This window comes from Bos javanicus, chromosome 12, assembly GCF_032452875.1.
Source record: "Bos javanicus breed banteng chromosome 12, ARS-OSU_banteng_1.0, whole genome shotgun sequence".
Taxonomy (NCBI): domain Eukaryota; kingdom Metazoa; phylum Chordata; class Mammalia; order Artiodactyla; family Bovidae; genus Bos; species Bos javanicus.
In genome coordinates, this window is record NC_083879.1 from 1,822,547 (window position 1) to 1,836,638 (window position 14,092).

Genomic DNA, 14,092 nt, shown 5'->3' on the forward strand with positions numbered 1-14,092 from the left:
TTATTTTTTTAAAAGAATATATGATTAGGATTTGAAAAATGACATATGCTTGACCATACAATAATTTAAAAGTAACACTAAATAAAAGTCATGTTCCTGTTAATTATTGTTTGTAGACTATTTAGTCAGTTATAAAAGTGGCCTAGTTCTAGAAATAGATTAAATAGAACCAGTTATTTTATATTTTCTCTATTACTCAAAACCTTGTTTTATTAGATCTACTTTATTTTACATAAAGATGAAGACTATGAGACTAAAAATAACCTATATATCTCTGTGGTTCCAAAATGGGTGCTCCCTCCACTTACCATAAAGGTAAATGAAGTTACAGACTTCACAGCAACAAAACCCAGTTTCTGTCAACAACATACATTTCTCTGAAAAGCAAACAATATCGTCTGGCACATTGATTAATGGATTATACCTCTCAAAGGTGGACCTGTAACAGGTTTCTGTTTATTGCTGTTAAGAAGTACATTCAGTGCTGCTTCTAAGTTGTTGCCATTATCCATGAGAGCTTGCCTTGATGCTTCTTTACTAAAGCCCATTTCTGTTATGTGTCTCAGAGCCTTCTCATCAACCTATAAGCAACAAAGAAAAGTTATGCCGATGGCCAATAAACAAGTGAAGTATAAGTTTTTAAATATATATTGTTTTGTAACTAAAAATTATATCTGATGTTTATGGAAAAATGTAATATTAATATATTATTTGCTGGCTGTTTTTTCATACCAACACTCAAGAAAAGATCTGTGATATGCAAGGTTGTGCCTTGAGTATTTTCTTTGCACCATTACAAATGCAAAACAAACAAAAAAAGAAATTTTATGATATGTCACAATAAAGCTTTTGAAAATAAAACGGGCAGTGAAAACTACCTAATGAAAAATTTTCATGGTTAATACTTCTCTGTCCTAAGGAAATACAATTTATATAGCACCTCTTAAAAAATTCAAAGTATAAAAAGAAGCTAACAAAATGGTACCATCTCAGTAGCTTGGTTTTTTTCCTACTCTCTATTGTTTCAATATTCTGCTTTATATTTATAAGCAATACTATCTATGAAGCTTTGACAACCTATACCTCAAATTAAAAAAATCTACAAGTGTCAGAATCCCATATCTTGAAAAATCTGGACCTGAGTAGAATTAAAGGACTGTTTAAGTATCATAAACATATCTCATGAAGACATTTATCAAACCACAACCAGCTGAGAAATACACAACTAACTTTTGTACTTTTATGAGTTGAGATGGATAGGCTTTAAGATAGTATTTAAGACAGCATGCATGTTGCTCACATCTACTCTCATACCCACGTAGGCACTGATAAAGGACTTTAAAAAAAAAAAAAAACCTGTTTTTTAAAACTCTTTTTTTTAAAACTCTGATTTTATGAATTCCAAACACAAAATCCTTTTCAAACACAGTAATAGCTATTAATAGGTCAGAGTTACACATAAGAGAAAATTGACATCCCTGCTGTAGATATGCTAAAGTAAATGTAAAAAGGTCTGGACATTAAAACTATAATCCACCCTTCTTATTCAAAACTTATCTAAATGTAAAAAAAAAAAAAAATCCTTTCAAAGGCTTTCCCTCTCCCAATTATTTCACAAGTAAATATCTAATTAAGAATACTGTCCCTTAAGATAGAATTTAACCAAAAACACTCTTAAGAATCAATACATATCCAACCTTGGTATAACTTATTCTACCTTTCTTGTTAACCTGATTGGGAGTTAACCAAACTCTCATTCAACGTGCTGGCAGGTCCATGCCCTGACAACTTTAGGAAAAAACCTTCCTTGCCTCTCCTAGTTTGTGTGGTTTACTGGCAGTTTTTGGCTTTCCTTAGTTTATAGATGCATCATTCCAGTCACACAGCCATCTTCTCACTGTGCGTCTTCATGTCAACTTTTCTCTGTATGTGTCTGCCTCTGTGTCTAAATCTCCCCTCTTTATACAGGTTAAATTAGTGTCATTTTGGCTTAGGGCTCATCCTAATGACCTCTTTTTAACTTGGTATTTCTGTAAAGAGTCTATTTCCAAAGAAAGGCAGTCACACTTTACGGTACTGGTGGTCAAGACTTCAATCTATCTTGTTAGGGGTAGGTGGGGTTGGGATACGATTCAACCTATAAAATCATCTATTGTCAAAAATATTTTAAAGAAACTATCCACTGACACCCCAAATCAAGTCTTTTTTTTCAATTGCTGAAATTAAAGAACTGAAAACCATGCAACAGGCAAAAGCACTGGGTACCTGATCATCAGAATTTCAAACTGTCTTTTTGATTATTCTCCTTCATTCTTAAATGACAGTTTTTATGAATAGAATTATAGATGAAGAGTTTTTCTTTCAGTACTTTCAATGTATCACCCCACTGCTTCCTTGCCTTCATAGGTTTTAATGAAAAACTGGCCATTTATTGAGGATCCCTTGTATTTGATGAGTTACTTCTCTCTCACCACTTTCAAGATATCCTGTCTCTACCTTTCAACAACTAGATTATGTGTCTTGGTGTGTCTCTGCATTTATCCTATAGGAGACCACTGAGCTTCTGAGATTTGTAGATTTCATCAAATTTGGTAATGGGGGGGGGGCATTAGTTCCTCAAATACTTTTCCTATTCCTTTTTCTTTTCAATTGAGACTCCTGTAATGTATATCCTGGTATATTTGATGATGCCTCATAGATCCCTTAGGCTCTATTTTTCTTCATTCTTCTCTCTTTCTCATCTTAGACTGGGTAATTTCAATTGCTCTCTATTAAAGCTCAGTAATTCTTTCTTCTGCCTGCTCTTGTCTGATGTTGAACCTAAGAAAATGTTTTATTTCTACTACCGTACTTTCTAGTTCAAGAAATTCTATTTTCTTTTTTTATAATTTACCTTTATTGATATATCCTCATATATCATCCATATATTGTTCTCCTGATTTCTTTGAGCTCTTTGTCAATGGTTCCCTTCAGACCTGTATTTCTAAGACAGTTAATTTAAGGTCCTTTTTTTTTTTTTAACAAGTTCAATGCCTGGGTTTCTTCAGGGATAGTTTCTTTCAATTTCTTTTTCCTATGAATGGGTCATACTTTCTGTTTTTTGGTATGCTTTATAATTTTCTGCTGAGAACTGAAAATTCTGAATACTGTACTGGTGGCAATTTTGGAAATCAACTTCTGCCTCCTCCTCAGAGACTGATGTTGTTTCTTGATGAAGACTGCAGTTATAAGTTTGTTTAGTAACTGTTCCAAACTTTTTTGGTAAGGATTCTATTCTTTATGATCTGTGATCACTGGAGTCTTTGTTCCATTATCTCCGTAATCAGCCAGTGACCAGCCTCTTTCTTTATCCATCACCACTCTGTATGCCGCAAGAGTTTGACTTGACTCCAAAGTTGTAAAATAGTTGCTTCAGGCGTTTGTCAGCTTAATAGTTGTTTTGATGGAGGAGACAATTCCTAGAACTTTCCATTTTGCCATCTTTGTGATATCACTCCCTTCTTATGCTTTTAATCTTCAAAATAATCTGAAACTGCTGGTCTTTAGTGTTCTATGGCAAGACAGTCCCAAAAAATGGTTCTCAATGCACTCAAGTTAAAGCACTTCTTGAGTAAGAAACAGTGTCTTTTTCAACTTGTTATATCCACTCAAACCTGAAAACTGACTTTTTTTTTTTTTTTTTACAATGAGATGGTCATGTACTCAAGGAAGCAATAGTCTAGCTCTGTTATAAACTCATTCTCCTTAGCTAGTGATTGATTTAGGAACGGATACATAACCTAGTCCTAGTCAATGAACGACAGATGGAATTTACTGGAGATTTCAAAAATTATTTTCTTATCTCATAAAACACCCCCACACAGAGAAATGCCCCCTTTCATTCCTGCCTTTGAACTTTGTGCATGAAGATTTAACACACAGAGAATCCTGTAACCCAGAGAAGAAAGCCAAGAAACTAGAGTGATGCCTACCAGAGTTCCAACATTGTTATACTGCTTAATTTGCCAATCTTTATAACCATCCAGATCCAGATTTCTTGTTATATGAGACGAGAAATCCTATTATTTAAGCTAATCTTAGAACTCTCTAGACAAAATCACCCAAGGTCATTCAAGCTGGAAAGGTAGAGGAAAATGAATTCGTCAGTTCCCTTATATCTGAAGACACTGTGGCATACCCAACAACATCTGACTTCCCATTTATCTTAAAAATCTAGTAATATTTTGCAATTGAACCTATAATATAAATTTACTGTTTCAACATATTTTCCACAAAGAACAAAACAAAATGACTTCAGATAAATTCTGAGATAAGATGCAGGAAAGGAGAGGAAAGGGCAAATAACTATGCTTTTGATGCATCATCTTTTAGAATATCATTTCCATTGAACGTTTTCTGTATAATTCGATGACTTTTTATCAGTCCATTTCAAAAGACATCATTCACACATTAGAAAGTTAAGTAAATTTTACTTAAGTAAATTATTTTTCAAATAATCCAAATTTTCCACGAATTAATGGAATCCTTAATGAAAGTCTTCTTATACTTGTAACACTGTCTATAATATACTCAAAAAGTTAGTGGTGGTTCCGAGAATTTAAAAACAAGACTATTAAAGCAAAAAAGACGTGAACTTAATGGTTGGTTCTTCAGTCTTACCAGTTCTCTATAGACACCTTCATGTTTTCCCTCTGATTTGTTTGCCTTTTCTTTCTGTAAAATTTCCCTATTTCGGTTACCAGCAGCACTCATGTTGAGATTACTTCTAGCACCACCACCGCCGCCTCCAAATGTCTTGGTCTTCAGATAAGAGAAAGATAAAATAAATATAAATAAACAGCATTTTAAAAAGCTCTAAAGTCTAAGTTATCACTAAAAACATCTTGGCAAAACTGAAGTAGTTAAGTTTCCTAATTATGTTTAACAGGAAAAAAATGAAATGTTAACTAATTCTTTCTAAACATCTACTAGTCATAATCTCATCTTTCCACAAGTCCAGGGAATTAAAAAAATTATATGATTATAATATTTATATCTTCAAGGAAAATCATTAGAATAAACTTAAGTAGACAGCAATATAGAAAATAATCCAAGTATTATGCATATGAGATGTCAAAAATTATTCCAGTAAAATACTTGACTGATATCATGACATGCGTGTTACAGGTCCAGCTACATGTCAAGGCTTTCTTTAGCAAGGTCATGGTGGAGAGATCTGACAGAATGTGGTCCACTGGAGAAGGGAATGGCAAACCACTTCAGTATTCTTGCCTTGAAACCCCATGAACAGTATGAAAAGGCAAAATGATAGGATACTGAAAGAGGAACTCCCCAGCTAAGTAGGTGCCCAATATGCTACTGGAGATCAGTGGAGAAATAACTCCAGAAAGAATGAAGGGATGGAGTCAAAGCAAAAAGAATAACCAGCTGTGGATGTGACTGGTGATAGAAGCAAGGTCCGATGCTATAAAGAGCAATATTGCATAGGAACCTGGAATGTCAGGTCCATGAATCAAGGCAAACTGGAAGTGGTCAAACAAGAGATGGCAAGAGTAAATGTTGACATTCTAGGAATCAGCAAACTCAAAAGCACTGGAATGGGTGAATTTAACTCAGATGACCATTATATCTACTACTGCGGACAGGAATCCCTCAGAAGAAATGGAGTAGCCATCATGGTCAACAAAAGAGTCCAAAATGCAGTACTTGGATACAATCTCAAAAACGACAGAATGATCTCTGTTCATTTCAAAGGTGAACCATTCAATATCACAGTAATCCAAGTGTATGCCCCAAACAGTAATGCTGAGGAAGCTGAAGTTGAACGGTTCTATGAAGACCTACAAGACCTTTTAGAACTAACACCCAAAAAAGATGTCCTTTTCATTATAGGGGACTGGAATGCAAAAGTAGGAAGTCAAGAAACACCTGGAGTAACAGGCAAATTTGGCCTTGGAATATGGAATGAAGCAGGGCAAAGACTAATAGAGTTTTGCCAAGAAAATGCACTGGTTATAACAAACACCCTATTCCAACAACACAAGAGAAGACTCTACACATGGACATCACCAGATGGTCAACACCGAAATCAGATTGATTATATTCTTTGCAGCCAAAGATGGAGAAGCTCTATACAATCAACAAAAACAAGCCCAGGAGCTGACCGTGGCTCAGATCATGAACTCCTTATTGCCAAATTCAGACTGAAATTGAAGAAAGTAGGGAAAACCACTAGACCATTCAGGTATGACCTAAATCAAATCCCTTATGATTATACAGTGGAAGTGAGAAATAGATTTAAGGGCCTAGATCTGATAGATAGAGTGCCTGATGAACTATGGACTGAGGTTCGTGACATTGTACAGGAGACAGGGATTAAGACCATCCCCATGGAAAAGAAATACAAAGAAGCAAAATGGATGTCTGGGGAGGCCTTCCAAATAGCTGTGAAAAGAAGAGAAGTGAAAAGCAAAGGAGAAAAGGAAAGATATAAGCATCTGAATGCAGAGTTCCAAAGAATAGCAAGAAGAGATAAGAAAGCCTTCCTCAGTGATCAGTGCAAAGAAATAGAGGAAAACAAGAGAATGGGAAAGACTAGAGATCTCTTCAAGAAAATCAGAGATACCAAGGGGACATTTCATGCAAAGATGGGCTCGATAAAGGACAGAAATGGTATGGACCTAACAGAAGCAGAAAATATTAAGAAGAGGTGGCAAGAATAAACAGAAGAACTGTACAAAAAAGAGCTTCACGACCAAGATAATCACGATGGTGTAATCACTGACTAGAGCCAGACATCCTGGAATGTGAAGTCAAGTGGGCCTTAGAAAGCATCACTAAGAACAAAGCTAGTGGAGGTGATGGAATTCCAGTTGAGCTATTTCAAATCCTGAGAGATGATGCTGTGAAAGTGCTGCACTCAATATGCCAACAAATTTGGAAAATTCAGCAGTGGCCACAAGACTGGAAAAGGTCAGTTTTCATTGCAATCCCCAAGAAAGGCAATGCCAAAGAACGCTCAAACTACCACACAATTGCACTCATCTCACACGCTAAAGTAATGGGCAAAATTCTCCAAGCCAGGCTTCAGCAACATGTGAACCGTGAACTTCCAGATGTTCAAGCTGGTTTTCGAAAAGGCAGAGGAACAAGAGATCAAATCGCCAACATCCGCTGGATCATGGAAAAAGCAAGAGAGTCCCAGAAAAACATCTATTTCTCCTTTATTGACTATGTCAAAGCCTTTGACTGTGTGGATCACAATAAACTGTGGAAAATTCTGAAAGAGATGGGAATCCCAGACCACCTGACCTGCCTCTTGAGAAATCTGTTGCAGGTCAGGAAGCAAGTTAGAACTGGACATGGAACAACAGACTGGTTCCAAATAGGAAAAGGAGTATGTCAAGAGTGTATATTGTCACCCTGCTTATTTAACTTATACACAGGGTACATCATGAGAAATGCTGGACTGGAAGAAGCACAAGCTGGAATCAAGATTGCCAGGAGAAATATCAATAACCTCAGATATGCAGATGACACCACCCTTATGGCAGAAAGTGAAGAGGAACTAAAAAGCCTCTTGAAAGTGAAAGTGGAGAGTGAAAAAGTTGGCTTAAAGCTCAACATTCAGAAAATGAAGATCATGGCATCCGGTCCCATCACTTTACAGTGACAGACTTTATTTTTGGGGCTCCAAAATCACTGCAGATGGTGACTACAGCCATGAAATTAAAAGACGCTTACTCCTTGGAAGAAAAGTTATGACCAACCTAGATAGCATATTCAAAAGCAGAGACACTACTTTGCCAACAAAGGTCCGTCTAGTCAAGGCTATGGTTTTTCCTGTCGTCATGTATGGATGTGAGAGTTGGACTGTGAAGAAGGCTGAGTGCCGAAGAATTGATGTTTTTGAACTGTGGTGTTGGAGAAGACTCTTGAGAGTCCCTTGGACTGCAAGGAGATCCAACCAGTCCATTCTGAAGGAGATCAGCCCTGGGATTTCTTTGGAAGGAATGATGGTAAAGCTGAAACTCCAGTACTTTGGCCACCTCATGTGAAGAGTGGACTCATTGGAAAAGACTCTGATGCTGGGAGGGATTAGGGACAGGAGGAGAAGGGAACGACAGGATGAGATGGCTGGATGGCATCACCAACTCGATGGACACGACTCTGAGTGAACTCCGGGAGTTGGTGATGGACAGGCAGGCCTGGCGTGCTGTGATTCATGGGGTCGCAAAGAGTCGGACACGACTGAACGACTGAACTGAACTGAACTGAAACCTATTTAAGAATTAGTTAAATTACACCCATGATCCAGTAACAAGAATAATATTCCATATTCTATAATCGAAGAATGTAAACAAATAATACAAATTTTAATACTGGATTAAAAGTCTCATTACTAATTTATTATCTATATTAATTGCATAGTATACTATATCTTGGGGGCTTCCCAGATGACACAAGTGGTAAAGAATCAGCCTGCCAATGCAGAAGAGGAAAGGAAGATCCCTGGGTCAGGAAGATATCCTGGAGAAGGAAATGGCAACCCACTCCAGTATTTCCTGCCTGGGAAATCTCATGGGCAGAGGAGCCTGGCAGGCTACAGTCCTTGGGGTCACAAAGAGTCAGACACGACTGACCATGCATACACTGCACCATGCTATACCTTATCAACTATGTATAAAACTTTCAAAGTCCTAGTTCTTATTTTTCTGACATTTGAATAATTCTTTGTGTAATGAAATTTGAATTTGATCTCATTTCTGTTTTATCAAAACCATTGTGGAAAGATTAGAACACTGGTTTAGAAAGACACAATTTCATGATTGAAAAGCACCTCACGGTTGTTATTTGTACAATATCAAATTATGCATCTGGTTATATAATATCTTTATAGTTTTCTAACAAATCTAATAAAAGTAGAAGCCAACACTTGATTTTTATTAGGGATAACCAGTAATATTTTTAAAGTGTCTTACAATGATTACAATAAGAAAACATTTCAGATATACATTTAATTAAGACTGACTAATTTGAATCATATGAAAATATAAAGAAATAAAACCTGAAAAACAGAAAAATGATGTGATACGATCATCAATGGACAACACATAAATATCTCTATTAGGTAGTTGATACATCACAATATTTAAATTTAACTCAAATCAAAATTAAAACCACATCTTCAGAGATTCATTCCTGGATTAATTCAATTTTTGTTACCTGCAATCCAGCAAAAAAAAAAAAAAAAAGATTTCAAATGTCTTGACAGTCCTTGTTTATGCTACCATAGGAAAAATATGAGTTTATATTAATGTTATACAAAGTTTATCAGACTGAGAAACAATGTAATATAGTTAAGAATACAGGCTTCAGTTCAATTCAGTTGCTCAGTCATGTCCAACTCTTTGCAACCCCATGGACTGCAGGACATCAGGTTTCCATGTCCATCATCAACTCCTGGAGCTTTCTCCAACTCATGTCCATTGAATCGGTGATGCCATCCAACCATCTCATCCTCTGTCACCCCTTCTCCTGCCTTCAATCTTTCCCAGAATCAGGGTCTTTTCCAATGAGTCAGGTCTTTGCATCAGGTGGACAAAGCATTGGAGTTTCAGCTTTAGCATCAGTCCTTCCAATGAACATTCAGGACTGATTTCCTTTAGGATGGACTGGTTTGACTTCCTTGCAGTCCAAGGGACTCTCAAAGAGTCTTCTCCAATACCACAGTTCAAAAGCATTAATTCTTCAGTGCTCAACTTTCTTTATAGTCAAACTCTCACATCCATACATGACCAATGGAAAAACCATAGTTCTGACTAGATGAACCTTTGTTGACAAAGTAATGTCTCTGCTTTTAACATAATGGCAACCCACTCCAGTGTTCTTGCCTGGAAAATCCTAGGGACGGTGGAGCCTGGTGGGCTGCCGTCTATGGGGTCGCACAGAGTTGGACACGACTGAAGTGACTTAATAGTAGTAGTAGTAGTAGTAGTAGTAGTAGTAGGTTGGTCATAGCTTTTTTTCCAGGGAGTAAGCGTCTTTTAATTCATGGCTGCAGTCACCATTTGCAGTGATTTTGGAGCCCAAGAAAATAAAGTTTCTCACTGTTGCCACTGTTTCCCCATCTATTTCCCATGAAGTGATGGGATCAGATGCCATGATCTTCATTTTCTGAATGTTGAGTTTTAGGCTAACTTTTTCACTCTCCTCTTTCACTTTCATCAAGAGGCTCTTCAGTTGCTCTTCACTTTCTGCCATAAGAGTGGTGTCATCTGCATAACTGAGGTTATTGATATTTCTCCCAGCAATCTTGATCCCAGCTTGTGCTTCATCCAGCCTGGCATTTCACATGATGTACTCTGCATATAAGTTAAATAAGCAGGATGACAATATACAGCCTTGACATAATCCTTTCCCAATTTGGAACCAGTCCGTTGTTCCATGTCCAGTTCTAACTGTTGCTTCTTGACCCGCATACAGATTTCTCAAGAGGCAGGGAAAGTGGTCTGGTATTCCATCTCTTTCAGAATTTTCTCCAGTTTGTTGTGATCTAGTGTCATAGACTTTGGTGTAATCAATAAAGCAGAAGTAGATGTTTTTCTGGTATTCTCTTGCTTTTTCTATGATCCAACGGATGTGGGCAATTTGATCGCTGGTTCCTCTGCCTTTTCTAAATCCAGGTTGAACATCTGGAAGTTCACAGTTCACGTACTGTTGACCTGGCTAAGAGGATTTTGAGCATTACTTTGCTAGCTTGTGAGATGAGTACAATTGTGTGGATGTTTGAACATTCTTTGGCATCGCCCTTCTTTGGGACTGGAATGAAAACTGACCTTTTTCCAGTCCTGTGGCCACTGCTGAGTTTTCCAAATTTGCTGGCATGTTGAGTGCAGCACTTTCACAACCTCATCTTTTAGGATTTGAAATAGCTCAACTGGAATTCCATCCACTAGCTTTGTTCATAGTGATGCTTCCTAAGGCTCACTTGACTTCACACTCCAGGATGTGTGGCTCTAGATCAGACCATCATGGTTGTTGGGGTCATGAAGATCTTTTTTCTATTCTTCTGTGTTATTCTTGTTACCTCTTATTAATATCTTCTGCTTCTGTTAGGTCCATACCATTTCTGTCTTTTATCTGCCCATCTTTGCATGAAATGTTGCCTTGGTATCTCTAATTTTCTTGAAGAGATCTCTAGTCTTTCCCATTCTATTGTTTTCCTCTATTTAAATCTCTGCTGAGCCACTTCCTAGTTCCAGCCCTCAGACATTTAACTTAACTTCTACTTTCCATAAGCTTTGGGTTTCTCATCCTTAAAACAGGAACAAGAGAATTTCCTGCTGGTCCAGTGGTTAAGTCTCCACGCTTCCACTGCACAAAGCACAGATTCGATTCCTTGTCAGGAACTAAGATCCCACATGTCACACTACACTGTCAACAGAAAAACCTACCTCACTGCGATATTGGGAGGATTATCTTCTGGAGACATTTCTTTATTATTTCCTTTCCATTTTATGGATTAAGGAACAAGATAAACAGCATTTTCAGAACTACTTTTCATTGCTGTAAAATAGTTGTTCCTCACTAAACATACAAATATCTAAAGACATCACAACATAAACATTACCCATAAGGTAAGTGATGTGAGTCAGGCATCTGTGAGATCATCATGACCATGAAACCTAAGTGGGCCTTAATGCAGTCGTACTACATTTTCCTAGGCCATTTACCTCCCAATCTTCCCAACCACCATTTCACATGTCTCCTAGCTCCTCAAACTTCAAACATCTTCTCCCTCATTGTGACTGTATGACCATGCTTACTTCCTCACTGGAAAAACTAAAATAACCATTAAAGAACTTACATAGATTTTTACCACATCAACCTACTCACTAATATCTGTACATCTATAGTTTATCTTACCACCATCTATACAGAATGTGAAGAGAATGCACAACTTCCCTAACTCTACATTAATTTTCCAGCTACATCTTACAGAACGTTTCAACAACCTTTGATACATTCAATACGCCACACTCCATGATATAATTTCTGTATTCTCTTGTTTAATTCCTATCTTACTGGTCACACCTTGGCTGGTTCAACTTCTTTCATTCAACTGGTAAGGTTAAAACGCTAAAGGATTTGTTCCTTATCCTTTTCCCTTCCTTTCAGCTCCCATTCCCTTGGGGATCACATGTGACCTCATGATTTTAAAATATCATTCATATGCATTTCACTCTCAAATGCACACACCCAACCCAAAGTTCACCTTTTACCTCTTCTCTGTCTCGCTGCCTATTAGACATTACCAGGTGGATGCCTGAAAGGCACCTCAGTATTAACATGTTCAAAACAAAACACCCTATTCAAACCCTGTCTTTTCCAATTCAAAGTAAGCAACTCTAACCTGCTAATTTTTCAGGGCAAAATCCTTGAAGTCTTTTGTAACACCTCTTCTTACAAGCTATGTATTTAATCTCTCAGAAATTCTGATGGTTGTATTTTTCAAAATACCTGAATCTGAACAATTTACACTACCTATACAGCTGCCATCACTACCAAAACTTTTTCTCCCCCTGGATTATTTCAATAATTCCCTAACTTGTATGATTCCCATCTTCCCTTTCTGAACACAACAGCCAGAATTAGACTTTCTAAATGTAGGTCTGCTGATATATTGATATGCTGACAACCCTCCAAAGGCTCCTCATTTCTTTCTGAAAGTCTTTAAGATGGCTTACAGGGCCCTTCATAAGCTGACCTCCATTATCACTCCTGATTTTATATTCTAGAATTTGTCCCTCTGCTTTCTCTGCTTCTACTAGTCACTGTGCTATTCTTTCAACATAAACTCCTGCTTTAGAGCCTTTACAGTAGCTTTTCCTTCTCCCTGGAACACTCTTCTCAGATCATGTCACTAATTCTTACTGCCTTAGATTCTTGACACAAATTTCACCATCTTGAAGCCTAATCAAATTACTATATTTAAGGCTGAAATTTGTAATTTACTTATTTACTATGTTTATATTATTTACTGTCCTTACTAGAATATAAACTATATAAAATTTGAAAGAATTCTCAATTTCTGACCATCCTATTTTATTTTTATTATTTCCACAGTCCAGTAATTTATTTTAAATTTGAGTAATTTCAAATTCCACAAACAAAACTACTGAAGAACAGCAATATTTTGCTTGAATTCTTTCTTCTGTACATTCAGTGATCTAAAACACCACAATATCCTACATACACAAACTTCAGGGAAGAGTTAATAAATACACACAGATTGGAATCATGGTGCTCTTTGCTCTGAATGGAATGGTCCCACAGAAAAAGCAGAGGATACAACACAACGTAAGGCCACCTCTTACACATGAAGTGAGCAAAAACACACTTCTATATGTGTAATGAGGAAACCTGCATAGGTTAGAGGGCCTTTTATGCCCACTTGAAAGTCAGACAATTTGTCTGTAATGCATTTTTCAAACAATTTGGAGAGTACTGTGATCCCATGTAGGATATGCTCATTCAGTTCAGTCCAGTCGCTCAGTCATTGTTTCCACTGTTTCCCTGTCTATTTCCCATGAAGTGATGGGACCAGATGCCATGATCTTAGTTTTCTGAATGTTGAGTTTTAAGCCAACTTTTTCACTCTCCTCTTTCACTTTCCTCAAGAGGCTTTTTAGTTCCTCTTCACTTTCTGCCATAAGGGTGGTGTCATCTGCATATCTGAGGTTATTGATGTTTCTCCTTTACTACCCTGTAAATAAATTCTTCAGTACCATTTTTCTAGATTCCGTTTATATGTGTTGGAATACAATATTTATCTTTATCTTTCTGACTTACTTCACTCTGTATTATAGGTTCTAGGTTCATTCACCTCATCAGAACTGACTCAAATGTGTTCCTTTTTATGGCTGAGTGATATTCCATTGTGGATATATACCAAAACTTCTTTATCCATTCATCTGTCGATGGACATCTAGGTTATTTCCATTTTCCAGCTATTGTAAATAGTGCTGCAATGAGCAATGGGATACATTTGTCCTTTTCAATTTTGGTTTCCTCAGGGTATATCCTTAGG

General features: G+C 37.0%; 1 protein-coding gene across 2 annotated transcripts in view; it reads right to left on the reverse strand.

The window, feature by feature from the left end:
- Window positions 1-14,092, reverse strand: part of TDRD3 (tudor domain containing 3) — a 220,924-nt gene that overhangs the window by 75,851 nt on the left and 130,981 nt on the right. For both annotated transcript variants that reach the window (XM_061434427.1, XM_061434428.1), the window contains 2 exons: window positions 4,660-4,800; window positions 425-581 (listed from right to left, as the gene is read on the reverse strand). In XM_061434427.1, the coding sequence (XP_061290411.1) occupies window positions 425-581; window positions 4,660-4,800 (298 nt within the window). The remainder of the gene's footprint in view (window positions 1-424; window positions 582-4,659; window positions 4,801-14,092) is intronic.